The 13490-nt window shown below is 36.8% G+C and overlaps 1 protein-coding gene across 2 annotated transcripts in view; it reads right to left on the reverse strand.

Annotated features, from left to right (window-relative positions):
- The window catches only part of GRM1 (glutamate metabotropic receptor 1), a gene marked incomplete at both ends in the record, with an annotated part of 355378 nt that overhangs the window by 234911 nt on the left and 106977 nt on the right, over window positions 1–13490 (reverse strand). For both annotated transcript variants that reach the window (XM_082855605.1, XM_082855606.1), the window contains one exon: window positions 7841–8090. In XM_082855605.1, the coding sequence (XP_082711731.1) occupies window positions 7841–8090 (250 nt within the window). The remainder of the gene's footprint in view (window positions 1–7840; window positions 8091–13490) is intronic.

The raw sequence follows: 13490 nt of genomic DNA on the forward strand, positions 1-13490 counted from the left end.
AGACATGCCACTAGACACCCACTAGAATAGCTGAAAGCCGAAAAGACTGGCAGTACTATTTTGAAGATGTGGAAAAATTAGAACTCTCATACAGTGCTGGTAGAACTGCAAAATTTTACAGCCACTTTGGAAAGTAGTTCTGCAGTTTCTTATAATCTATAAAGTTAAATATACACTTACCATGTGACCCATAATCTCACTCTAGATATTTCCTAAAGAGAATTAAATATATGTGTCCACACAAACACTTACACAAATCATATTCATAGCTGCATTATTCATTATAGTCAAACCTGGAAACAACCCAAATGTCCATCAATAGGAGAATGGATAAGCAAATTGAAGCATATTCATGCCACAGAATACTACAGTTGACCCCTGAACAACGTGGGGTTCAATCCACTTATAGTCGGCACTCCATATCTGCATTTCCTCCCCATCTGCAGATTCAGTCAACCACCGACCACGTAGTACTTGTAATATTTACTAATGAAAAATATCCATGTAAAAGTAGACCTGTGCAGTTCAAACTTGTGTTGTTCAAGGATCAATTGTACTCAACAATAGTAGTTCATTGATCAGCCACAGGCAACCCTAGATTTGGAGATGGCAGAGGCTAAATCTGCCACAAGTGTATGCGCTCCTTACTCTGCATTTTGATTAGTCTGAGAATTGGGACATGGCAGTGTTTTCATGGGGCAGTTCAATAGGCCAGTTTGGGCATCAGGAGGAGACAGAAACACAGGAAATAAGCAGAGTTGCAAAGTGTTTATGGCTATTACCATTACTACTGCTACTACTACTACTACTATTATACACTACTTTCAAATGTATCTTTACTTTTAAAAGAAAATTTTAAAAATAAATAAATTTCAAGAAGTAATAAAGCAAAATACAATCCAAAAAAGAAAACTGGAGCTAAAATGGTGGATTGACAGGCAGTGGAGTTAAACTTTTCACTTCATCTTCCCTTTCAAATATGTCCTGTAAGCAATTCATTCATAGTGAACACCACCTGAGTGCAAAACACTGATGTAGGCATTCACAGAGTAGTGGTTCTGAAATTTAACTCATCTTTAGTCCTTTTAAAAAAAGAAGAAGATCTAAATCCCTCACCAAGAAATTCTACTAATGGCCTGGGGTAAGATCCAGGAATCCACATTTTTAAGAGCGCCTACTGAGTGTGATGTGCAGCCAGGTTGAGAACTGACTGTCATAGGAACTATGAAAATTCATTAAGATAAATTCCCTGTAGTCTTCAATCAGCCTCAAACACAAACTCGGGTAAATCATAATGACCTCCTTTTTCATTCATTCAAATTTCAGCCAGTGCCTTATAGATACAGAAGGCACCCAAAATCCTTTCCTTCAGTGTTTCTAATACCTCCTAGGCAAGTAGAGACCATGATAGGAGTCTTTTAGTTTTCAGGTGTCCATTTTCTGAAACGTGGAAATAGTTGTTGGTATAAAGGAAGAGTTAATCATTACTAACTTTCATGCAAATCAGCCGCCCCAATTTTGTGGAAATCCTGAGCATTTCTGTGGCTGAGATCTATGCTCAAAATAGCTGTCAATATCCTAAAAATGATGTTGATTCTCCAGAGTACTCTAAACTAAATCCCTTCTCCTTCCTTAGCACACATTTCTCACGGTCTTTTTCTAACAGCGTAATCTTCCACAAAGCTCTCATTAATCTGCCTTTGGAGCAGGAGTGTTTTAAGGAAGCGATAGTCTGTCAGCAGGTTAGTAATCATTTTCCACCCTTGGGAGCCTAGAGAAGGCAAGGTTGTAAATCTATAAGTCGTGACCATTATGCATCAGAAAATGCTCATCAGCTTTGGCAGCAACTTGATTATAATCCATTTGGGGGATGTCACACTTCACTGGAAGTCCACATTTATTTAAAACACATAACCTTTGCAATTTTGCCTGAAGGCGGCAAACTTTAGATATTTCCCCATTTTTTCCAAAATGGAAAGACGGGATCTAAAACAACTCATTTTTCATTAAAAATATAACTATGTGGAACATAACACAATGGCATATCATCTTATGTTTCAAGGGTATAGAGGTCACTTTTCTAAATACGTGTTTAGGTTCTGGAAGAAAAAGACAAAATGTACCTTGTAAAAAACAAGAGCTTCCTTTGTTTTAAAATGAAACTATAAGCTTCTTTCCAGATAAAGTAACTGCTTCATTTCAATCAGTTTTCTGAATATGTGCCTAAAGTTGTTCATTGTGCTTTCAACTCATAAATCATGGTGTTAGTATTCATGGATCAGGTTTTAGATGGGGGGTGGGGATTTCTCTGCAGTGACAGATAATGGAAAGTGGGTCTAGTAGGGGAGAAGATTACAGAGTTGGGAGGGAAGACAGGTGAAACAACACACACCAATAAAAAAGGGATTGAAATGTAAGGACCATATACTTATAAACTGATTGACCAGGATACAGTAGAGAGAGGGGATAAGATGGAAAGTTATTGACCTAATTATCTTTATTGGATGCTTATTTCTTACAGGAGAAATAAGATGTCATAATGCAGTACAAGGGGCTAGGAAATACATAATTAAATATGGTATACCTAAGTATATCTAAAGCGAGACTCCTGAAAAGGTAGACTGTAAACCTAGTAGAAGGGCTTCCCAAGATGAGGAAGGCAGGGTAAAGGCCCAGGATAATGCCAACACTAGGCATAGGACTAAAGCCAGAGAGCTCTCACTCGCCCTCAGAAAACAGTGTGTCTTTAAGGGACCCAATATTGACGCTTAGCTTTGGTTTAACAGACAAGTAAGCATTTTGTGATTAGACAAAAACAACAACCTGACGGGTAAGCAAATATTATTAGTCCCAATTTTACAGAAAAATTCTAGAAATAGAGGCTGATTGAAGAACATCAACCCTTACCACACTAGGTAAAACTTACTGATCCTGGAAAATGAAAGGGAACTCAGGGTCACACAATGAAGCTACCTGCTCTCACTATGACACTCCAAGCTTTCTGACATAGTTATTAAATAATTAACACATCAAAACACTTCACTTGGCATGATAAGAAAATAAAAAGTATATAAAACGTGGTTCCTATCATTGAGGAAGTTACAATTCGATATTTACATATCCGCATGATGCTATGGTATAGTAGGAAGTTTGACTCTGTCTTCACCACTGATTAATTTAGGAATTTGGGGTAATTGTTTAACTTCTTTACCTTCCAAATCAACCTTTCAGAGTTGTTGTTAGGACTGGAGATATCATATATTATTAACCTAGTACATACCAAAACTTCAATAAATCGTAGCTATTAGGTGTTTACACATGTAAACCATGCTTATTTTCACTTTCTTCAAATAAAAGAGCAATATAGGAATTAGAACAAATCCATCAGTTAATTTTTAGAATTGTAATAGTTATTACTGAGGATTTCAGAGAAATATCACCCACTTATTCCAAATTAGCTTTTACATAGGTATAGTTCCATAGATATAGACTGTATGCAGATAGAGAATGATATTGTGGAGTCTCGTGTTAAAATAAAAATAATGAGCTTGAAAAGAATGGCCCCTTTACTGAAATATCATATAAAACATTTAATACTAAGAGAGAAATGAAAAGGATGCATATATGTAGAGAATAATTAGAAATGTAAAATAATTTTCTCATGAACGTACCTCAGTTTATTTTTCCAAAGAATGTGGGTCTAAACAATGAAATAAATCTCTAGAAGAGACAGCAAACTGAAAGAAAACTAAGGGTAAAGACAGTATCTCTGAAACAAAACAATCATAGTTTGGCACACACAATATAACTTAATGAATAAGAGCATGAAATCTGAAGTCACATTGCCTTCAAATCCCAACTGTGACACTTTTTGACAAGTTCTTTACATCTCCATACATTAAAACAGAAATAATATTAGCACCTATCTCATCATATTTTTACGACGATTAAATGAGTTTATGAATAAAAAGTGCTTAGAACAGCGCCTGGCATATATTAAGTCCTAAATAAATGTTATCATCATCATCACCATCATAAGGAAAATATAATTATAGATATGCTGCGCCCAATTTTGAGAAGGATCTCGAAAGAGGCAGTTGCATAGAAACAAGAAAGAATGGTTCTTCTGTGTGATGATTAACTTGACTATGGTTAATTAACTTACTTGGTGAGAATATTATTCCAGTTTGTTCAGAGTCAAAGGTTTGATTTTCATGTGGATATGCTGGCTACATTGCATGACCACAGATTAAGACACTAATTCTGAGTAGTTGTGTTCAATGAATTCTCCTTGTTTTAACAAGGTGACTCATGAAATGTGTAAATTGATTAATCCAAATTCATGAATAACTTCAGAAAAAATGAATCTATAAATACATTCCTTTGAACATGGTTCAGTCATATGGTCTTAATATATTATAAATTCTAGGACTGGAAAAATATTTAAAGATGATCTGGAGCCAAGTCATTAATTTTTATAGAAAAAAAAATAGACTCGGAGACAAAACATGACTTAAGATCACATGATTACTTTGTGGAAGAGTTAAAGAACTCTTAGCTCATGTTTTGTTTTGTTTTTCCATTACATACATTCATTAAATATAGGATATTTTTAATATCTTGGAGAATTTTCTATTTAAAAATTCTATTTCTGTCATTCTAGTTTATTACTCCATTGTAAAAAACTCAGTCCCAATGACAGAATGTGGGACTTTGAAGGCCATTGCAAGGACTTTGTCATAAGAAAAATGGAAAGCCATTTTCAGGTATTGAGTGTGTAAGGTTAAAAGACATTACCTGACTTAAATTTTTAAAAGATCCATTTTCCTTAAGAATAACTGGCGGGGAAGGGCAAGGCAAGGATCAATTAGGAGGTTATTGCCATAACCCAAGTGAGAGATGATGTTGGCTTGGAGTAGGATGGTAGTGGCAAGAAAGGCATTAAGCTGTCAAAGTCTGTATATGTTTTGATTGTAGCCCCAACAACATTTCCTTCTATGTTGGATGTGAAGTGTAAGAGAAAAGAGGAGTCACAGGAGGCAAAGGAGTACAAACCTCCATTCAGGAATTTCTAATTTTCTTCTTAACTAAATGTCTCTTGCTGCAATCTACACCATGATTTACTTATCTTCACCTCTGTGAAAAGAGGTCCATCACCATCTATACAATGCCCTCTTGTGAATCTGGCAGCAACCAGAATCATGCCACGTATTCTGAAAGAAACTAAACAATGGCTCCTGACCTCAAAGGATGTTATCATTTGGTAAATTAAACCTCCTTTAAATAGGAAAGAGATATATTTGACAGCATTACAAATGTAGCTAGAAGTTGCAACTTGGTGTTAAACTGGAACCCTTCTGGACACGTCTGCTGAAATTAGGGAACCAAGCTCACCAAATGTCCATTGGCATGAGGAACAGAGGAGTGCTTGGGTTAGAATTCATCCCACAGGAAGTAGGAGAATAAAGCATCTGAAGGAAAAGCTGATACTAGGTATGCTGTAGTGTTACTACTTGTCTTTATTGCCAGCTCAGCTCCCTCTGGACTCATATCTCTCCCAGGGAAGGGAGAGAGCTGTGAAAAAAGAATGAAAAAAAAGGCTGTTTTCCACAAAATCCTCTAAGATATGAGAGTAAAAGCCAATATCGGGCTTCCCTGGTGGCACAGTGGTTGGGAGTCTGCCTGCCGATGCAGGGGACGCGTGTTCGTGCCCCTGTCCGGGAGGATCCCACGTGCAGCAGAGCGGCTGGTCCCGTGAGCCATGGCCGCTGAGCCTGCGCGTCCGGAGCCTGTGCTCCGCAACGGGAGAGGCCGCAACAGTGAGAGGCCCGCGAACCGCAAAAAAAAAAAAAAAAGCCAATATCATTTTGATAGACCCTCGTGGAATATAGCCCAGAAAGTCAGAGAAGCACTGCATGGCATAGCTTTGACAGCTCCAGGGCTCCATGCTTTATTGGCAGTGACCATTGGTACAGGGAGCAGCGTCCTCAGGAGCACAGGTGTTTGTTGTGATGATAGTATCTCTAGGATACATCAGTAGAACCCAGAAGATATGAGGTAGAGAAAGAGAGGAGTAAAGGAAGTGATATCACCACGAACAACCACATGTGAGACTCAGAAATACCTGGAGGGACTCAGCTGCGTTATTAGCAGGTAAGCAAGAGCCAGAGAGATAACTTTACATTATTATTCTTGACAAGCTTTTAAATAATGATAATAGAATGAGTTCTTTACACTCCAATTACTCACTGCAGTATTTTGTATAATATATTTCACAATTAGGCAGTCTTTATACCCCAGAGCTCACATATTTGCTACATCTGTTCAAGATTTCCAGAATCTAGGTAGCTAGCCTCTCTTTGGGGATATTAAACAGAAGGAAACCTGCAAAACAGACTTTTTTTCTTTTGAAAATGGTAAACATGAGATTATTTTTTAAAACAAGCACCTTCATAAAAGCAGTCATTTTTACAAAATCAGTTAAAAGATTGAATATCTATATGCCACCTGTCCTGATGCATATATTAAGAACCTTATTCCATGTAACACTTCAACAATGCTGCTTACATCCTTTTTCACTAATGAAGGAAGTAACATTCCTTCTTTAAATACTCTTTCTTTAGAGATGCTTTCTTAAATGGCCTCACACAACTGCATCATGTTGAAGAAGCCAAAAAGACATTTTATGGCAGTGTGCCAATTTCACCCAAATTCAATAATTTTCTTAGTCTTGAATTATACTTTGCCTTTGACTTCATACTTCCTCATGCCTAGAGATCATTTCTCTGTTTCTTTATTCATTTAGCTGTATTTCTATCCTACCTTCTACTCAAAAGTTTTTGACAGGTCCTGTACCTCTAGTTCCAGATGAAGGTGAGATTAATTTTATTAGCATTGCAGTCATTATCACAAGTGCAATGCCAGAAGGGAAAGGTCCAGGGAGGATACCCACACCACCACTGCCCAGTTTCCTAGAGAAAAGGGTCACTGGTTAAGGTACTTCAAAAGGTGAGAAAAGATTGTACTCTGGCCAAAAGAGAAGATGGAGAAGAAAAAGAGATCTGGAAGATGAGTGTGACAGAGCCAGAGATCAGTGGAAGCTTTCATTCAAGTAAACTTAGTAGGTTCCTTGGAAAAATTGATCAGTTCCTTTATGTAGTATTAGAAGATGGTAAATCAAACAAGATACCCATTAGGTCAAAAACCTTATGAAAAATACAATGATACTGAAAATCTCCATTCCAGCTCAAGTACATATGATTTAGAAAGAACATAGACTTTGGAACCCACCACCTGCAATTCCAGAAATTACATGCTGAAAACATCACTATTAGCCATCCCATAAGTGTAAGATATTATATCATCAAGTACCAGAGTTCAGCGGCATGTCTTCACCTGCACTCAACTAGCCCTTTAAATTTCAGATCTTAATGTGTATTTCCATCTTCACTACTACTTTCCATCCACCAACACCTCATTAAGATATCTATGCTTAGGAATATGAAGAGAAAAGCATTCATGTGGTTTTGGGAGGAGGAGGGGTGGAAGGGGGGAAGCAAATGAAAAGAATAATTCGCCAGGACAAAACATTCTAGCAAAAACTTCCCACCTTTTCTGAAATAGTCTCATCATCTTGTCATCGACTGCTCTGCTCTTGTCTATCATGAAAATAGAAATAGCCCCACTCTCAGTGAGATCCAGAAGGAATGCACATTTCACTCGCTTTGGAATCAGGAAGTCCAGTTTTGTGAGAGCAAGTATATGTGCGCCAAAGTGTGTGCGTGTGTGTGTGTGTGAAAGAGAGGAAGAGAGAGAGAGAAAGAGAGAGATTGAGATTTACCTTCCTATGAGGGAGAACTCGCCCACGACTCCCAGGCGCCGCATGGCACTCAGGAGGCCTCTGACGGTCATGCCTTCGCAGAAGCAAACCACCACTCTGGCCTTGGGAAGCCGCTCTCGGAGCTTGCGCAGGAGTCGGTCAAAGCTCTTCTCCCCAGCATTGCTGTAGATTTTGTCTGAATGGGCGATGCAGAGGCCTTCCTGGGCAGCCAGCTCTTTGAAAGCATCCATTCCGCTCTCCCCGTAATTCCCTGTTCAGAAACAATCAGCAGATGTTCAAGACAACCTGGCAGCAGCAGCAGTAACAAGCTAGGAAAAGGACTCATTAGTCACAGGGAATGAAGAGGACAGACTTGCCAAATAATTTGTAAATATAACTGGGACTGAAGGAAGATCTGGATGGACTAAAGAGAATAATCAAATGTAATCAAACTATCAACTCTGTGAAAATAATGGAAAACTATATAACTAGGGTGTCCACAGTGAAACAGGTTTTGAGAAATGAGGGACGGCTGCCCTATTTTACAACCATGATTACTAGTGGTTGTTCCAGATTTTAGCAACGTGGGAGAAGTCAGAACATTGGGGTAGGAGGTCAGCCAGCACAATGAGACGTGTTCATCTGAGGGCTTGCTTCAGCTGGCTGCCAGGTTAAGAGCAGACATTCATGGTGATAGCAAGTCCTGCAACATCTCCATGAAGAGTGAGTAAGCAAAGCAAATGGAGCACCTGGCCAGGCCGGAATATGCAGACAAAAACCAGCTATAAATCTCAATATCTATAAAAGTTTTAAATCTCAATATCTATAAAAGTTTCACGGACTTTGTTATGAAACTGGATAAGATTTTCCTGTATTTTTGAAAAAAAAAAAGAGTTCTCGTTTCCTGTTTCATAAGATTAAATTACCAAATTAATGTTTTTGCCTCTTCAGTTAACCATCTTCAGTGGCTTAATACACTCCAGTGAATGGAAGATTTAACACATGACAAAATCCTCAGCTCTATGGACTGTGGTCACACATCGTGGCTCAGACAAGAGGCATTGACTGATTATAAGGGGGAATACTGCAGCTGGTAAGTGAATGGCTCATATGCCTGCAGAAGAGGGCACGAGGAAGGAAATCAAATGTTGCTTACAATAATAAATGCAGGTTCAGGAATCTATAAGGTACAAAGACATCACCAGCCAACTCTTTCAGCAAAAGGCACGGAAAAGGCATCATAAGATGGTGTTACAAGGGGAACAACTTTATTGCTAAGGTGCCACCTATGGACTACAATCACAGAAAAAGATTTTACTCTCTTATCAAAATACATGCAGACTAAAGGAGCAAAAATATTCTATGCATTTGAATAAGAAAATCCTTGTGTTTTAAATCTAGTAAAGGCCTTAGACATATTCTGTGCAAACCCTTCAGGTTACAGCAAGGACATTGGGCCAAGTGAAGTGGCTCGCCAATAGGCATGAAGCTTGTTTGTGTTAGAACTGGAACAGTCTACATGATTCCTAAGTTACTATTTGTTTCTCTTAACAGCAACAAGCAACTAAACACGTATGTTTTCATAATTTTTTTTGAAAATGTCAGCATAGGTCAATTCGTTCTGTGAAATACTTGTTTCAATTACTTTATTCATATTTTCCTGTTTGGAGCAATTCTTCATTATACAAATTGATTGAGAGATGAGTATGATGTGGTAGACCATGTTTAAACTGCTCATTTCTCTTATGAAGCCTATGAGACTCCAAACTAGCATACATATTTCTACAAAAGTAACTCTAATATAAGAATGACTTGTACTTTCATAAATCTTTATATTTTAAACATTGCATTCATAAATTTTATCTTATTTGTACTCATTATGTTGATGATAGTACTACATACAAATACTATACAAAAAAGGAAGAAAATCACCTCTAGGAAGCTTAAAACCATGTTACTTTCATTTAGTAGCAATGACATGACTAACTCAAATGTAAATATCTAATAGAGATGCTATAGGTTAGGAATCAGAAAGAGCTGCCTAAAGAAAGTACCTGTGGTATGGAAGGTGTGGAGAAAAAGGAATCCTTGTATAGTTGGCAGGAATGTAAATTGGTACAGCCATTATGGGAAACGATATGAAGTTCTCCAAAATTTTAAAATGGAACTATCATATGATTCAGTAATCCCTCTACTAGGTGTATATCCAAAGGAAATGTAATCAGTATCTCAAATAGCCAAGATATGGAAATAACTTAAACGTCCATTGATGGGTGAATGGATAAAGAAAATGTAATAAGTGTTATATTCCATATATATATTATATACATATATATGGAATGGAATATTATCCATAGAATATTATCCATAAAATATGGAATATTAGCCATAAAATGGAATATTTGTTGTAAAAATGAAGGTAAGGCCACCATTTGCAGTAACATGGGTAAACCTGGAGGACATTACGCTAAGTGAAATAAGCCAGACGTAGAAAAACAAATACTGTATGATATCTGTTATATCTGAAATCTAAAAAAGTCAAGCTCATAGAGCCAGAGAGTAGAACAGTGGTTACTAGAAGTGGGGGAATGGAGAAACTGGGGAGATGTTGGTCAAAGAATGCAAAATCTCAGTTATAAGATGGGTAAGTTCTGGGGATCTAATGTACAATATGGTAACTATACAGGTAATTATATATATAATATATATATCATATATAATAATCTACAGCTAATAATATATATTGTATATTTGAAATTTGCTGAGAGTAGATCTTAAATGTTCTCAGAAAAACAACAAAAGAGGTAACTATATGAGTTAATGGATGTATAAATTAACTTGACACTGGTAATCATTTCACAATGTGTGCATATATATATATATATATATATATATATATATATATATATATATATATCAAACTACCACATTGCACACTTAAACATACACTATTTTGTCTGTCAATTATACCTCAAAAATCTGGGAAAAAAAGAAAGTGCTTTTATTCTGGATCTTAAAATATAAACATATTTTCCACAGCTAGAAAGAAAACTAGAGGACATGTATTCTTTGTCTGACTCCTTGGTCATGATCAAATGATGCCAGACTTAAAATAAAACACTCAGCATGGAACCTACCCTCTGTCTCCCCTCCCCTTTCCATCTGACCACCCAGACCTCCTCTGCCTTTCCTGGTAGTAAGGAATTTACTTAGATACTTCTCTGTGTAACCCTGGAAGGAGTTTTGAATATATAAAGAACTGACATAATAAAACTCTTAAAAGTACTATGTAAATGTTAACACTCAGGTCTGGTAGCGAGCTGCATATTTTTATTCAATTACCAAATAGATTATTGAGCTCTCAACTTGGAAAAAATCCCTAGGCTCTGCTCTTTAAAGAATTGCCCAGAACTATCGGGCATTGACTTTGCCTTCAATTTGATGAATATTTGCTATGTCTCTGGCACTGTGCTAAATACCTAGGCACTTCATTTTTTCATTACAACTCCATATAGAAGTTATAACTCTCTGCTGGGGATGTGGAAGCTCTAAGAGGTTATGTAACTTGCCTAAGATCAAAGAGTGATGAATATAGGATTCAACATCTAACTCAGAAGTTCCTGTTTATAACCACCATTTTATACTGCCTCCTACATGGACTTATAATACACCTATGAAGGCATGACACAAAGACACAAAATACAGCAACAATACTAAGCTGTATATGCTACATGGGAAATGAAAAATACCATAATACTAAATTTCAGAATGAGAGAGCAAGGATGATCAGAGAATACCTCTTGGGAAAAGTAGGAATGAAAATGAGTTCTTGAAGAATGTAAGCAAGGGATTGGCTTTCAGGGTAAATGGAAGTGAATAAGAATCCACAAAAGGTATTTTTAGAGGCAATGACTAGAGAAGTTCCATTGGAGCAGAAGGTTCATGGTTTGTAGAATGCCACCCTGTATAGCAAATCTCTAGTGAAGTATCTGGCATACCACTATAGGATTGCAACATGGAAATGTGCTATATGTTGCTGTGTTGTAACAGATTTTATAACTTTATCACTGTTATGATGTTGCCTAAAACCTAGAGAGATGTAAGAGTGGCATCTGACAAAGCCCATAAAATATAAAATTGAAATATATTGAAACATATGAGAAAAAGATTTACAGAGAGTAAATCAAGATATTCTATAAAACAAGCTTTTAAACAGAACTTATGGGGAGACTAATGAGAGAAAACATGGGGTTTACAAAGAAATCCCTATAGTTTGAATAATAAAAGTATTTAAACATAATAGAAGTGGACATTGTACAAGGGCAAAGTTAATAAAGGTACTGAAAATAGGAGTAAAAATTAGAACTAGCTCAAGAGATAAAAGACAATGGCTAAAACTCAATTTTCTAAGCTACATATGATTTTTTGAAGAAGTTAGATATGATTATTATCAGACCATATTCAGATATTCATTCATAAAAGATTGGTTTGTAGTGATTTGGTCGGTAAGTTACACTGAGCAAACAAGCTATGAAATAAAATTGTCTTGTGTTTCATAATCACCTGTATGAACTGTCATCATAGCAAAAAGAAGGCACTTAAGGCTAGTCTTTATATTGATTGTTTTTTCTTCTACTCTTAAAATGTTGAAGATATATTTAAGAAACAATCTGAACTCCATTTGGTGGCTAAAATAACACTTCAGCCATTATGTTGAAAGAAGTCCAAATCCTGTTATTGCATCTTCATGAATTACCTTGGTAAAACAACAGCATTCAACCTATCTCATCCCTACATATGTACACCTCAGTTATATGAGGGGAAACATTTATACACGGAAAATACGTAGATATTTCTTCACTTTTCTTAAAGAAGGAACAGTATTACTTTCAAAGATTCACTAGTCTTATGCTCTAGACTCCCTTAATCTCTGCCTTATTTCATGCTTATATCCCTTTATTGGTATTCTTTGGTAGGCTTAGGCTCCCTGGATGATGATATACCCCTTGCGTTATGGACCAGTCCCTATCCGAGGTCCTGAAAACTGATCATTCTGCCTCCTGGGACATCCTGGACAAATAAGATAATATCCCATTTTTGAAAGAACTATGTTGATGGAAATTGATTTCACAGCACCTTCTGGAAACCTACTGCCAATATTCAACAATCATCACTATCAGGTAATTCTTCTTTTTGATCTAAATCCTGTACAACAAAATATAAATTCATATCCCCTTCACTCTCAGTGGAGGCAGGTATCAGTTCCTTTGAATTCTTTCTTTCGTTTTTTTAAAAAAGTCTTTCTGGAAGCCACAGTTCAGCTTTCTCTCCTCCCAGGGAAACAACTCCTATTATTTTAACCTTTCCTGGCAACCTTTTAATTTGTTTGGTTCTCCCACTTAATACGTAGAAAGTGTTATGTTTCCCTGCTTTCATCCACACACCTGCAGTCAGCATTATGGGTCTGGTCAGTCAGAGGTGAATGAGTCATCACCTGCCTTAGAAGCACATAAGGGATTTTATATGCAAGGTCAGTGAAGGAACTGCTTGACACAAGGCGATCAGAGAAAACAGAAGAGAATCCTTTTTGTCAGAAATTTCATAACCCCACCTTTAATTACCCCAGTTTGGGCAGGTAGAGTTATAGCATCCAAGTGGAAGAAGGAAGTTT

The sequence above is a fragment of the Leucopleurus acutus genome (assembly GCF_964270905.1).
Source record: "Leucopleurus acutus genome assembly, chromosome: 15".
In the NCBI taxonomy this organism is placed as follows: Eukaryota; Metazoa; Chordata; class Mammalia; order Artiodactyla; family Delphinidae; genus Leucopleurus; species Leucopleurus acutus.